The sequence below is a fragment of the Heliangelus exortis genome, chromosome 11 (genome assembly GCF_036169615.1).
Source record: "Heliangelus exortis chromosome 11, bHelExo1.hap1, whole genome shotgun sequence".
Lineage (NCBI taxonomy): Eukaryota > Metazoa > Chordata > Aves > Apodiformes > Trochilidae > Heliangelus > Heliangelus exortis.
Window position 1 is genome coordinate 10,122,276 of NC_092432.1, and position 13,659 is coordinate 10,135,934.

Below are 13,659 nucleotides of genomic sequence, written 5' to 3' on the forward strand. Positions count from 1 at the left end.
CCTTCCTTCTCATAGTCGTAAGTCTTTAAAAACAGTCAAGCAATGGCCAGCCACGTGCAGGGTGCTCTGCTAAGCAGGTTTGGGAGAACTTTGTTCAGAACATCTGGCTTGGTGGAGCTTCACCAGTGGGTAGGTGAAACAGGAAGAGGGTGCACCAGAGGCCAGTGGTCTCTTGCTCCTCAGCCTGGATGCTGCACTGGGGCCTCATGCCAAAATACTCCAGTAGAGCACGAGTGGCAGCAGGTAGTGACAGTGCACATTACCTTGGTGATGGGTGCTTCAATAGTCATGGAATGTATCCTGGCCATAGAAGAGTGACGCCTTTGTGAGCTGCCTGTGTGGAAAACAAAGAAGAATTTGGGTCCTTATTTCAGTGACAAGGCATGAAAGGTGGAATCAGTCAAAAAATCTTGATGCATTTTCTGAACTGCTTACCCTGTGCCCTTCAGAGACAATCTATTGCAGAATGCATACATGTGCTTCTTGTGCTGGGACACACGGCTGCAAGGAGATGCTTGCTAAACCACTGATACCCATGATTAGAGATCAGCAGCTGTAGCACCTGACAAAATCATAGCTTTGGTTTTTCTAACTAATTGAAATATTAAACTAACACTCAGTTAAAGGACTATACACGTGTGTGTGTGTGTGTGTGTGTGTGTGTGTGTGTGTGTATAAATTGGGAGACCCGGGTAGGTAACTATTGCACTTAAGTTATTACAGGACATATCTACTTTTGCTGCCTGATGCAACATGACAAGTCATAATGAATCAGATTCCAAGCTGAGGTAAATCAGTGAAGCTCCTTTGAACTGAAGCAAGCCATGCCAAATTAAAACAGCGAGGGGTTGACCTATTATTAATTGTAAATTGAGAAACAAATGTTTCATATCAGTGAGCAATTTTTCTTCTGTATAGAAAAGGCCAAGATAGGCTTTTTCTGGATAATTACGTTGTGCTATCTATAAGATACAAACATATCTCTGTTACTCTTTGTGCTAGTAGCTCTTAAGAAAAAGAATCAATGCTGTTTTTGCTATACTGGAATATGATTGAACTCTCACTGACACAATCCCACTTCCACATTTTTATCAAAAGAAGAGGTAAGAAATGTAGGAATTTGTTAGTTTGCCACTTGCCCTTGAAAGTATCTGTTTTGAATCTCATAAGGTCTTCTATACAGGGTGGTAGACAATAGCCTTCCTTTCTCTACTGATTGAAAAAAAAGACTCAGAGTAGCTCAGGAAAAGAAAATGGGGCTATTTCACAAATGTAAAGTTGTGCGTGAATTGACAACTTGGTAGTTTGCTTGTGTGGGTGTGTATGTGCACATACATATATGTATTATATATATACAAAAATACTTACCTGTTTTTGTATGTGTGCATATGTGTGCACACAAAAATCTGACTATATATAAAAATGAGGAAAATGTACTTGTTTAACATACCATCACTCCCTCGTGATGTTGTAGATCTGACATCTAGTGATCCTTTCCTCCTGTCTTTGTGTCTGGAAGTCTGAATATCTGTGGAGAAAATGACATTGTACAATGACATTAAGTTGTGGAGGGAAAAGTTCCTCTCTTGAGACAGTGGCACAATTTTAGTTGTGAATACAACTTCAGCAACACACCCAAGCTCACTCAAGTAGCAATGGCCACAAAGAACTGGAAGACCAGAGTTGACTGACACGTGCATACAAGGTGATGTACCCTGGATTCCTTATGGACTCCAACAGACACAACCTGTGCTATCACAGCTACAGCTAACAAGTACCTGGAGCATGGATGCCACGGGTGTCTTAAATTGAAATGTTTAATGAAGGTGAATTGTAGTGTACCCACATGTACCCCCCAATACAGTTAAAAGCACTGCAAACACACATGCCACCAGCTACAGACCAGCCACAGTACTGTGACAAACAGATAGCATCCTTCTTATTTCAGATTTTGTCCCAGGGATCCACACCCCATAACTGCAGTGTGACACTGAATACAGCAATAGCACAGTACCAACTTGGGGCCCTATTACTGTGTTTTCAAGGGTGCGTTTCTTTATATCACTTCTAAAACAAATGAGGCAGGTAGAGAGGGCTTGTATTTATTTTCCTGCCTTTTGAGCTGCATTCCCAGCTTACCACTAGCTAAACAGTACTGTTCAGACTGTCCTGTGCAACTGTTTTCAGCCTGATCACTAACAATGGGATTTATTAATTCCTCTGGTTTGTTCTTCACTTATATAGGACAGAAGAGGTGTGTCATACCTGTCTGAGACTCAGCCTGAACACGTTCACATGTCTTCTCTGCCTACAAATTAATATGATAAATCCAGTTAGTCAGAACTTTCCCATTACTTTATATTCCCATTTGTAATATTTAGGGTTCAAACTAAAGCAAGCAAAGAACTATTTTCACTTACCTTATTGTTGTCATTGCACAGTCTACTAATTGACACATAGTGTCTAATCTTTCTGCAGGAAAAAAAAAAAAAAAAAAAAGTATGTTAATACCCATCCAAACCTCAGCACTAATTCAGTGCTGATACACAAAATGGTTAAGAGCAACAAATTAATATAGGACAAATCCTGTTCTGGCAGGGAGGCTCAGCTGAGACTGGAAAAAGCCCACAGCTCTGCACATGATGGGGAGTACAAAATGAAGGCATCTTTTGCAAAGATTGTCTCTTCCTTTTCCTCTCCACCTGTCCTCCCCTTCCACCCTCCCAGCTTCTTTTGGTCTACTGTAGTATGTTTCAGGTATGATGTAAATGTGAAACATACAACAGTGCATTCCAACAATTAAAACCTTCTATGGGATTTAAAGATAGAGCAATCAAACTGAAAACTACATCCTTGATTACGAAGAAACTTTCTAAGCCAGCTTAAAATGGGTTTTGATTGTTCCATACTTAGCAACATACATACATATTGGTCTTAAAAGTTTGGCATCTTAAGCTGAAAATGTCTTCACTCTACTGATGGAGAGTAGAGAACCTTAATTACTTCCAGGGATGAAATCAACCCAAAACACTTTGTTTTAGGAAGTAACTGCATGAGGAAGCTGCATTTGGCCTTTCCTTCATGAAAACACACCTTTCTAAATTATTATCCCAGCCAAGTCTGGAAGATAATGTGCTGTGCTTTTAATTAATCTTTATATTACCTTAGAGGGTTTCAAAACTACTGCTGCGTGCAATCTGAGTACAGAAGGACTTATCATAAATGTACCAAAAACTAACATATACTTGTGTGCTCCAAATGGTCTGTCTGGGGACCAAGTAAAAATAAAGACATAAATTTTGACCAGGATCAAAGCACTCAGTGATCTCATTACAGAAAGACACTTGGCAACAGCTATGAGTGGGTAAGCATGGAGAGACATGATAGAGGTACACAGTGGAATGGGACATAGGTCTTGCTGGTCCCAACACAACACAGAAGGAGAGGAGGGTGCACTTGCACTTCAGGGAGCATAAGAAGAGTGACAAGTGAGCACATGTGGATCTTTGGCTACTTTTATGGGGAGAATTTCACTTTGTCTGCACTCAGCATGTAGAATTTATTTTGCCCCAAGGAATTAAATGCAGAGGTTTGAGGCTCCCTTCTTTGCATAAGCTTCCTTTATACTCAGTAGCAGGATAACCCAATTTCTGCTGAAAGCAACTGAACTCTAAACTGAGTCTTGATTCAGACCTAAATCATGTCTCCAGCTTTCACACTTACCCTCCCTGTCCAACAACAGGTAGTATCTTCACATTTTGTTGTATGCTGTCTCCATTTTTCTTTTTCGCGTAGTACATGCCTTGCCACTCCTGAAAGAGGAATTCAGGTGGAAAGAAGTTCAGATAAAACCAGAAAAGAAGCTGTAGCTTCAATCCTTTTTTCATTTAAAGCTGTCATACCACACAAAACCAGTTAAAACTGGTTGAGCTGTGCTTATCCTCAAATTCTTCCCCTGTAACAAACCTGTAGGTCACTGTGTTGCTGCCAATGGGTGCAGAACTTCCAGAGGGGCAGCATGTGAATGCCCTGATAGCAAAAGCCAAAGCTCAGGGGCTGCAGGAATCAGAACTACTTCCCAACCCTACCCCAATGGTGTTGGGGGTAACTGGGTCACCTGGCAAAGACCCCTGCATGAGCAAGAACTCAGACCAGCCCCTGCCTGCAGCAAGCATCCCTCAGAGGCTCCAGGAGCAAAGGCTCCAAGAGCACAGGGCAGCCCCTGCCCCAGGACCACACACTGCAGGGCTGCAGCATATTTTGAGTTGGGCATCTAATAAATAGTAAGTAATTAATAATTAATTGCTTGCATATTGCACATTCACTTAATACAAACTACCCATGACAGCTGCTGTCTTTCAGTTGAGTTTCAGTTGAAACAGATTTCAGATCAGATCTTACAAATGGATGTGGAAATATCTTCACGAAGCACATGTAACATATTTATTTATGTTAGACTGACAGATCTTGCAGTCAGGCAGGCCAGAGCACAGGTAGAGAGAACAGTTTTGCATATTTGTTGATGAAGCCAGCAAATAAAGACTCCAGCCCTCAGAGAGCTGCATGGTGACAGTCTGTGCAGAAAAAAATATGAAAAGCTTTTCCAAGGATCTGTCGGAGAAAAGAACTCTGCATAACAAATTGGGAAGAGAGCATAATGTCTTCTCCTGTGAGCTGTGTGAGGAATACAAATAAGGATAAAGCAAACATCTCAAAATTCAATGTTCTCATAATTAAAAGTATGCATATCAATAGTTTTCTGACAGACAGGATGAGGCAGGAATGAGTAATTGATCTCTAACTCAGGTAATAAACCCAGAATATGCACAAAGAGGTGAAGTCATAAGCTACAGATTGGATAATCTTTGCATTGAAAGTGCATCTGTTTCAAGACAGGTTATTCACTAATGTCAACAGATTGATTTTTCAACTTAAAAATTTCTAAAACCTGTGAAACTGTGGCAGGAAATATGTGAGGGAAAAGGTCAGCAGAATTCTGAGAAATAGCAGGTCCAAGCCAAACTCCTGCTGGTAGGTAAAGTTCTCCCAGGGACATTCCTTAAACACATTTTAAGAACACCATATGCTTTCTCAGAGCCTCTTTCAGCAATCCAACAGAGAAAAGGTACTTCTCAGGACGTGCTGTCAGTCAGGCTCATCAGTACGTCTACATTACAGCAACACAAGTCCAGTGATCTGTCCCTTCTACATGGCCCAGAGTGCTGGGATAGAATGCAGAGTAAAAATCATTCACAATACAATAAATACTGTCACCCTTAATAGAATGAATCAACGCTGAGGTTTCAAACTTCATTAAGAAAGCCAAGGCAGGCAGCTATCCACTGAGCACTCAGACATGCCCAGGAAGTAGTTCAGCTTTTCTTTTGGACTGGGGCCTCTTGCACTAGACAGCAAAGTTCAGCAAGCTACTTGTAGAAAACAGAATAAAACAAAACAAACACAAGATGCCATGGAAACAATCCCACAGATAGTAAGGCTGAGTTAGGAAGGAATTGCCATAGCCCTTTATCATGGAGCTTGATCACTTTCCCACCCTCTCTGTTAAGATTGCTATCTTGCAAATGATTCCCAAGGAGTGAGAGGAATTGCATGTATTTTCTGATGTACTGATAGCTATCCATCTCACTTCAGAACAAGCACAACTAAGATAAAGAGCTTTGTGTCAAACTGCAGAGATCAGAGGCAGCAAGAATTCTTGTCAGAATTACACATTTCATTTCAACGGATGTAATTTGAATCCTGAAAGAGAAGAATGAAGAAGCACAACTTGGTTTTTAAGTGCTCAAGTATGGATGGGTGAAAATGCCTTTCAATAACACGGGCTTCTTGCAAATTACAGCCAGCTGTAGTAACAAAAAATGAACTTCCAGAGATATTTTTTTTTTGCTAAGAGAAACAACATCTTGACCCAAGAATCCCTATGTACCATGCAATTAGCAATTTTTGTGTGTAATGCCTATGAACTTGTGTTTGGATATCCTGAACTTGCTCACAGTGCTATGTTTATCAGCACAAGAGGGGAAATGCTGCAAGAGTTCATCTTCCTGAATTCCATTTAAAGACTGGAGGCAGATTTTATAGAGCATACATTTTTCTAAAGATCAAAAAATCTTGCTTTGTCTTATTTTTGTTACATTATCATGTTTATTCAAAACAGAAAAGCCAAACCTGTTGGCAGGAGGATATCACAGAAGGAGACACTTTGCTTTTTTGGTATGCTACCACATACAGTAGCCTATTGTAAGGGGAAACAATCTTTTAAACTTAGAATCACAGGCCTGAAAACAAAATACAGACCATGTCAGAATGATCCAGACACAAGTCAGACACCTCTGGAAATGCTGTAATATCTTGACACGAATTATTTCAAAGTAAAGCACCTTCAAAGGGCTACAGTATTTCAAAGGTTGGTCCGTGCAGTTGACCTCTACTTGCCAATACTTCCTGTAAGAATTTATTAGAAGTTCATTTCTATATTAATATGTTAATGTAAGGCTACATGGTTTACATACTACAAAATGTTCCAAAAGGGCGTGCAAAACCCATGTAAACAGAACATATCCACTTAATCAGACTAAGCCATTCCAGAGAGACAGTTTTAAATAAGTAATATTACATTGGCCCCAACAGTTGGTAGTCCCAGAGCCAGGAGTAAAATAAGTGCAAGAGATGGATTAAGGAGAGTTTTCTATCATTTAGAGAGTAAAATGTATTTCCGTTATTAAAGACATTTATCAGCACACTAAAATATTAAACATTTGATCGCTTCATATCTTGAGAATTGATGTTGTGAATTTAAAGCCTGACAAATCTAATATATTTGAGTTAAAACTTAATAAATACTCCCTTATAACATCAGCTTTGTATTACATACATTTACTGAAATAATTTGGTCAGAAAACAGAGGTATGAAGCACCATAATCCAAGCTATTTTCTACTGCTGGAGTCTCTTCCAAAAGGCCAACACATGCAGAAAGGAGTGACACACTCTTGTAGAAATGCACGTGCAGGTTTTGCTGATGAAAGCTTGGGTTAGTACCCTGATTTACACAATATGAACCACCACAACTTTGCACTGGTGTTTCTGCATTGCTGCCTGGATACACGGAGTGCCATGATTCATTTTAATACCTCCCCAATCTGCCAATGATCTGACAGTCAGAATGACCAAACCAGCTCTCCTGACTCAGGTCTAAGGATGGGCCATGATGCAATTCCCAAATCTCTTTGTGTCACCTCTATGATCTTCTTCTTATAAGGCACTATATAACATATTCAGTGACATCAGAAGCATTTACAGCTCATTGTCAAAATGCAAATGAAAGCTCCTAGATGGACCCTCACATTGCAGCCACAACAGTCCCAAAGGAACACCAAGGAGCTACCAGGCAAATATCAATGTCTCTCTGTAATGACCTCCCTGGAAGGCAGCATGCACTTTCTCAGTGCAAAAATATTTCTAATGGAAATCCATTAACAGCTCCCATGTCATTAGAGAATAAAAGATATTGGCAGCTGATGCTACCTGTCACTCTCAAGTGATACTGTAAATGTATTTTTGGAGGGTTTTGCATTCTCAACTTGCAAATCAGTTTCCGTATTTCATGCTGAAATACTTCAACATGGTTCTCTTGCCACGTACATCACACTGGGTAACACGGGCATCCGTTCCACTTCTCTTTGGTATTCACACACCTTTTGCTACCTGCAGCATACACTACAGGGAAACACAGCAAGTCATTTATTTTCATAAAATGTGTACCTTTTCCAAGCAAGAAAACAGAAAGAAAACCTTAAAAAAAATAAGCAATTTTTACTTCCTACTCTTGTTGGAGAAGGAAAGCTGCAAGTATCTGTGAAGCTTCAAGTTATATCATGTCTCATCCCTGGACAATAATAAATGACAATAAGATAAATGATACAATGTCATTACTCACCTTTCCTACCTTTATGCAGGAATTAATAGTATCTAGGAAATCAGCTTTTTTTTCATTTATAGGCACTTCTGTTAATTCCTTTCCTATTAGTTCACCTATTTGATAGCCCATCACTGTTTCAAAAGCAGGATTTACATACTGTGAAATAAAAACAAAATAACATTAAACAGAATACTTAAAGCACAAAAGATTATCTTTTTTTTTTTTTCTGTTTGCTGAACCAAAGGATCTCCTTTCCAGCCTAAAATAAATCACTGTCTCTATGGCTACTGAGATGGCCTACATTTTTTTCTTTGTGAAGCAAAACAGAAATGTTGACACTAGAATGCTTGTGCAGAGTGTGTGCATTAGAGCAAAGAGAAGGAAATTTTGGGAATAGTTGAGTATTACATACCCAGTATTTGACAGACAACAAATTCCTGAAAAATGGTCTCTGTCAGATCTCAAACCTACCTCAGTGTTCCTCAAAATCACAAATGAGAATGGTGACATATCACAGGAATATTTTCTGTTGATAAATTCATCATTTTATTGTGTGTAAGTGCCAACCATCACTATTCCCCTGTCCAGCCAAGCAGGTTGAAAGAACTGGAATCTAACAAAGCAACTTTCTCCCCAGAATGTGTGTTGCATTTTTCTGCAGTTCTGTGGGTCTGGCTAAACAAGAGTAGTACCTACAGCCTACACTTCCATGACCCTCTAGCTAGCTGAGTTACAGACAGAGGTCCCATAATAACAGCATCTGAATCCCAATGAATCAAACATTATCAGATTTATACAAAAAAGGAAAAAAGTGTACTAACTTTATTCAAATAGAACATGAATTAGATTTGCTTTTCAAGAGCATCAAATGAGCACACAGTACTTTTTAGAAGAAACAGATAAAAGCCAGTGGTTGCATTCATTCACCATATAAGAGAATTATTATAAAAAATAAAAACAACAGTAAACCCTTATCATTAAGAAACAACAGTCTCTCAAAATCAAGTTGATTTATGCATTATATCCTAAATGGAGAAAATTTTGTTCTTCAGATACATTCACTCCAATCTTTTTAGAACCTTTAGGCTAGGTTATCTCCCTATACTATAAGAAAATGTAAATGTAATCACGGATGAAATAAAATACAGTCTGTCCATAGAGCAATTTTCTGTACTTGAAAAAAAAACTGGAACAAACCTGTATTACATGGTCTTCACTTGTGATCTCAATGGCTTCTTGACTTTTCTCTAATGCTGTAAATAATGAATTACATGCCCTGGAGGCAAAAACAAAGACATCTGATTAAATTTAACCCATCTAATTCTTATTGTTTACAACAAGAAGTTATTGCAACTCCATACTGAATAATATTGTACTTTTACATATTCACATATATTTTTCATCTGACATTCTATAATTAACTACAGCACAGTAAAATAATAATCTTTTAAGGATGTGGCTGACTTGCTGTGGGTTTTTTTTCATGCTGTTGCTTTTGGTAAAATTACCTTAGTTTGAATTGTGCTCGCACCTCTCCAAATTCCAGCTGAATCAATTCATTGTAGCAGGCCATTATATTAGAATTTTCTACATATCTCTGCAAATAAAGGGTTAGAAATATTTCATTAATACACATTTCAGTACTCACAGATGTGAAGTTTGTTTTTTTTTTTAATAAAAAACTAAAAAGGAGTAGATATGCCAAAACCAAACATTTTGTTGTGTTTTTTTTTTTAAGAACTCATATTTAGCAGGTATGAGACTGCATATTCAATTTTTGTTCGTGCTAAACTGCTGCAGACATTGATAGTTTGGGAGGGAGGGGATTACCAAAGGTAAGCCACCACATCAAGGCTGCTAAACAGAATTTTCTACACTTTGCTATTAGTTCCATCTCTGAGGCTCTGATCCATAAATAATTCAGAATCTGTGTTGGATTACTGTGCCCATTGGAGTGATTCTGTACACACAATACAGTAATTTTCAGGCTCTAGCATTTCTTGTATTAGGACTTTACTCCACATAAACAAACAGGTGTAAGTGGATTGTGATGGGACAGTAAAGAAAAAAAAAAAAAAAAGTGAGCATGCAACCAAATACTCTGAATCACACTGTAAATCATGCACAATTCTGTTTCATTGTCAGCTTAATGCAATGAGGAATCCACTTCATGACACACTAATAATCACCTTTCCTGCTTAACTGGAATAGTTGCCAAGGAACAGATCCAATGCAGAGCTTTTCAGGTGCCTCCAAAGACCAGATAATAGCACTTGACACTGTCTGAAGTCTGTTTACAGATGTGAATTGGCATTTGATAGAAAAGATTTCCCACAACATATTCTGTTGTTCATTGCAAGCTGCTCCCTGGCTCTGCTACCATCACTATTCATTTTTGTTAATGTCAGCTTTTCAAGCAGAGCATCATGTACTTACTCTGAAGTAACTATACAAAGTAGAAAAGTCTCAGCACCAGTTCTTGTATTCCTGAGAACATCCACCTACTTAGTCAGCATTATTCTAATTCTCTTGGTGTGTAGAAGTTCAGAATGGGGATAGATACGAGACTGAGCAGCATGAATAAGATTTGCTGGTTGGATTACTGACAAAAGCAATCACTGACAGCCAGACTTCTCTGTATAGTTTCTTGTATGACAATTCAAAAAAAATCTCAGAGTAACCTAGTGGAATATAAAACATACATACCCTTGTGAAGCCAGCAGAGATCAGGGGCAATATTGATGACTCTTCACGATCAGCATGCCTTTTAAAGAAGGATGATAAAGTCTGAGATCATTTCTCTAATCAACTGAGACCCAATTTCACGAGCCATGGATATACCCGTGCCCCAGATGTCATACTGAGGGCTAATATGGCCCAAAAACTTACAGGATCTATGAGTAAAACTTAATTTTTGTGGAATTTAAAAATGTTCATCCTGAGCAAAATAAAATGTTCCTTTTTGCGTGTAGGGAGATGGTTACTTAAAAAAACCCTAATGCCTGAAAAATGAATTGCAGGGGGAAAAACCCTTCTGAGCAACTTCCCAGCTGGGAGACAAGCCCAGTTTCCAGGCTCTCCTCACTACTGAAAGGAACTGCTGGGCCCACAGAACCACAGGTGTCTTTCTGACACACAGGAAGCAGCTCATGAGCTGCTGTTTGCTCTTTCATTCATGTTTATTCTCTCTTGTGTTAGCTCGATGAGAGACAATTCTGACTTTAAAAGCAAAGGTTACCATACTCAGAAGAATTCCTGATGTAAAAACATTGAAGATGAGATCCACAGTGCAGTCCCTTGGAATGTTTAATTAGGGTGTTCTGGTCACCAGAGATGGTAATGAAAAAGGTTTTTTAATAGGAAATTTTAATGCCTCAGAACTGGTTATCAGACTGTTTTCTGACTAATGGGCATTCCTCAAATTGTACTTTGAGAAATTTTTCTTCCATTTATTTTGTTTCAGATAAAATATATTGTACTTGGTTTATTTTTACATTATTTTATGAAATATAAGCAATGTTTCAAAGGGAGAAGGAAAAAAACATATGCACTGCTGTACTGAGATGTCATAATATAGTCTATTTTAAAACTTCTATGGTTAAATGCTACTTTACACTGATCAAATAGTTCTGTATCTTTTTTTTGTAGCGCAGCAGATCTCCTATTTGTGATGAGATGAATCAGACTGAAAAAATAGATCAAGAAGGGTTCCAACTGTAATTTTTTAAATACTAAAATACAGATCTATGAGGTAGTTCCATAGTTCTGTACATGATGTGGTAAAGGTTGTTTGAAACGTACTGATAAGCCTGTAGTGATCAGGAGACAGGAAAAAACAAAAACAAAACTTAAAGTGAGACCTCACTAGTTAAACTAGAAATCAAAAATCCTGTCCCAGACAAGGGGTCAAGGATGGTGAAAACTCTCTATGGTATAACACGTTATCGCTAGAACAGTAAGTACTTCCAATTCAAGTTTTTCAATGTAGTATTTATTTTTTCAGTCATAAGATTTACATTTTGTTGATCATATATGAAAATTAAGTCATTTACCTTCGTACTACACCAATAATGACTGTATTTTCTGAGGGTTTTGTTGTTCTGATAGACCTTTAAATAAAAATTAAAAAAAAAAAAATTAGAAAATGTGACTTAACAGACTTCACACAGTACTTTTCCTAAAAAGTCTATTTTAGGTGATTTAGCAACAAAAATCAAATCCCAAGCCTTTACTAAGAAAGGAGAGTAAATTTAGCAATGTTTGAGACTCCATGAAAAAAAAAAGACGCAGAGAACACAGATCAATCTAAAGCTCAAACACTTTCAGTGGGGGAGTAGCACAAATTCTCCCTTCTGAAACTACAGATAATAGACTACTTTGAAAGACTCGGCCTCACTCATTTAAGCAGCATTTTACTTTATTCTGGGACAGAATGGTAAAAATGTAACAAAGGTTAACAGTGCTGATATCTAGTCTTTGCCTGACAAAGATCTTATCTAATTACTTTAGTTTAGCAAGAAGAACCTCTGTCCCAGTGCCCTGAACCCACCACACTCACCCAGGGTACACAATCTGCTGCTGCCACCCCAGTCTCTTACTCAGTCTAGACACATTCCCAAGGGATGTTTCTCTGGAAAGTCACTGAGGCAAGGCACCAGTGCCTGTCAAGGCTCTGTGGAGACTCAAAGGCAAACCCTTTTCCCTTTTTTCCTACTTCATAACAGTTTGCGAAAGTATTTTTGGAATCAATTTCCAACTTTGCTCTTCATAACAGATTTTCAAATGTTGTAGGTATGGAAATGTGCACACAAAACGTTGCCTATTTGTATCTGGAGTTACTCAACAGCAAGTGACATTTCACAATATTCAAAACACTAATGAAATGAATCTATTCATTAAATTGCTTGGTGCCACACGCAATCTTTGCAGTTAATTTAGTGTGCAAAAAATGAACCAGGTATTTGGAAAAAAAGAACAGTTCATTATGTCAAGAGATCTTTACACTGTGGTTCCAAGCCAGAATGAGCTTCAGATATCCTAGCACACAGCCAAAAATGCTGCAGCTACCAGATGTAAAGCACTGAGGTAACATTATTTGCAACTGGACACCTGTCCAAAAAAATGATCAACATTCAATAGATTTCATAAAAGGGTCATTTAAAACAAACAAAAAAGCCCCCAAACTGTGGATGTGTTACACTGAAATGGTGCTTACCTGCATAATGCTTCTGCATCAAAGTATCTGGAATGTCTGTGGTCAATAATGATAATGTCATGGTGTTTATCAAGAAAACATTCTAGTGCAGACTCAGGTGTCCTGGCAATATTACACCGAAATCCAGCTTTTTCACATGCCCAACAGAATCCATTACTCTGGTTGTCTTCTTTGGCAAAGACTAGAAGTACCTGTGTTATAAACAGGTTGTGAATCATTTCAAACATGTTATAAATATACAGTAAGTTATGTGCCTTTTGCTTGTCCTTAACATGTTTTTTTAAAGCCGTTTCCAAGGCTTAATCCACTGTTTTTAACAGTATTGCTTTCTATAGACTACTGCTTTTTATACTTCTGCTTTTCATAGTTATCTGTATATAGAGGGGTTTCAAGTGGATAGAACAGTACCCCAGAGCCTTGAATACCCACAAAGGATGAACAAGTTCGGGAAGTAGGTCTCTCATCATTACCTACAAAGAGAGCTTAGGCAATCAGTTGAGACC

The 13,659-nt window shown here is 38.3% G+C and overlaps 1 protein-coding gene across 11 annotated transcripts in view; it reads right to left on the reverse strand.

The window, feature by feature from the left end:
* PDE8A (phosphodiesterase 8A) overlaps positions 1–13,659 on the reverse strand; it is a 153,085-nt gene that overhangs the window by 18,959 nt on the left and 120,467 nt on the right. For all 11 annotated transcript variants that reach the window (XM_071754434.1, XM_071754432.1, XM_071754425.1 and 8 more), the window contains 11 exons: positions 13,157–13,347; positions 11,994–12,050; positions 10,648–10,705; positions 9,450–9,538; positions 9,139–9,217; positions 7,960–8,097; positions 3,724–3,812; positions 2,421–2,472; positions 2,266–2,308; positions 1,451–1,528; positions 264–334 (listed from right to left, as the gene is read on the reverse strand). In XM_071754434.1, coding sequence (XP_071610535.1) covers positions 264–334; positions 1,451–1,528; positions 2,266–2,308; positions 2,421–2,472; positions 3,724–3,812; positions 7,960–8,097; positions 9,139–9,217; positions 9,450–9,538; positions 10,648–10,705; positions 11,994–12,050; positions 13,157–13,347 — 945 coding nt within the window. The remainder of the gene's footprint in view (positions 1–263; positions 335–1,450; positions 1,529–2,265; positions 2,309–2,420; positions 2,473–3,723; positions 3,813–7,959; positions 8,098–9,138; positions 9,218–9,449; positions 9,539–10,647; positions 10,706–11,993; positions 12,051–13,156; positions 13,348–13,659) is intronic.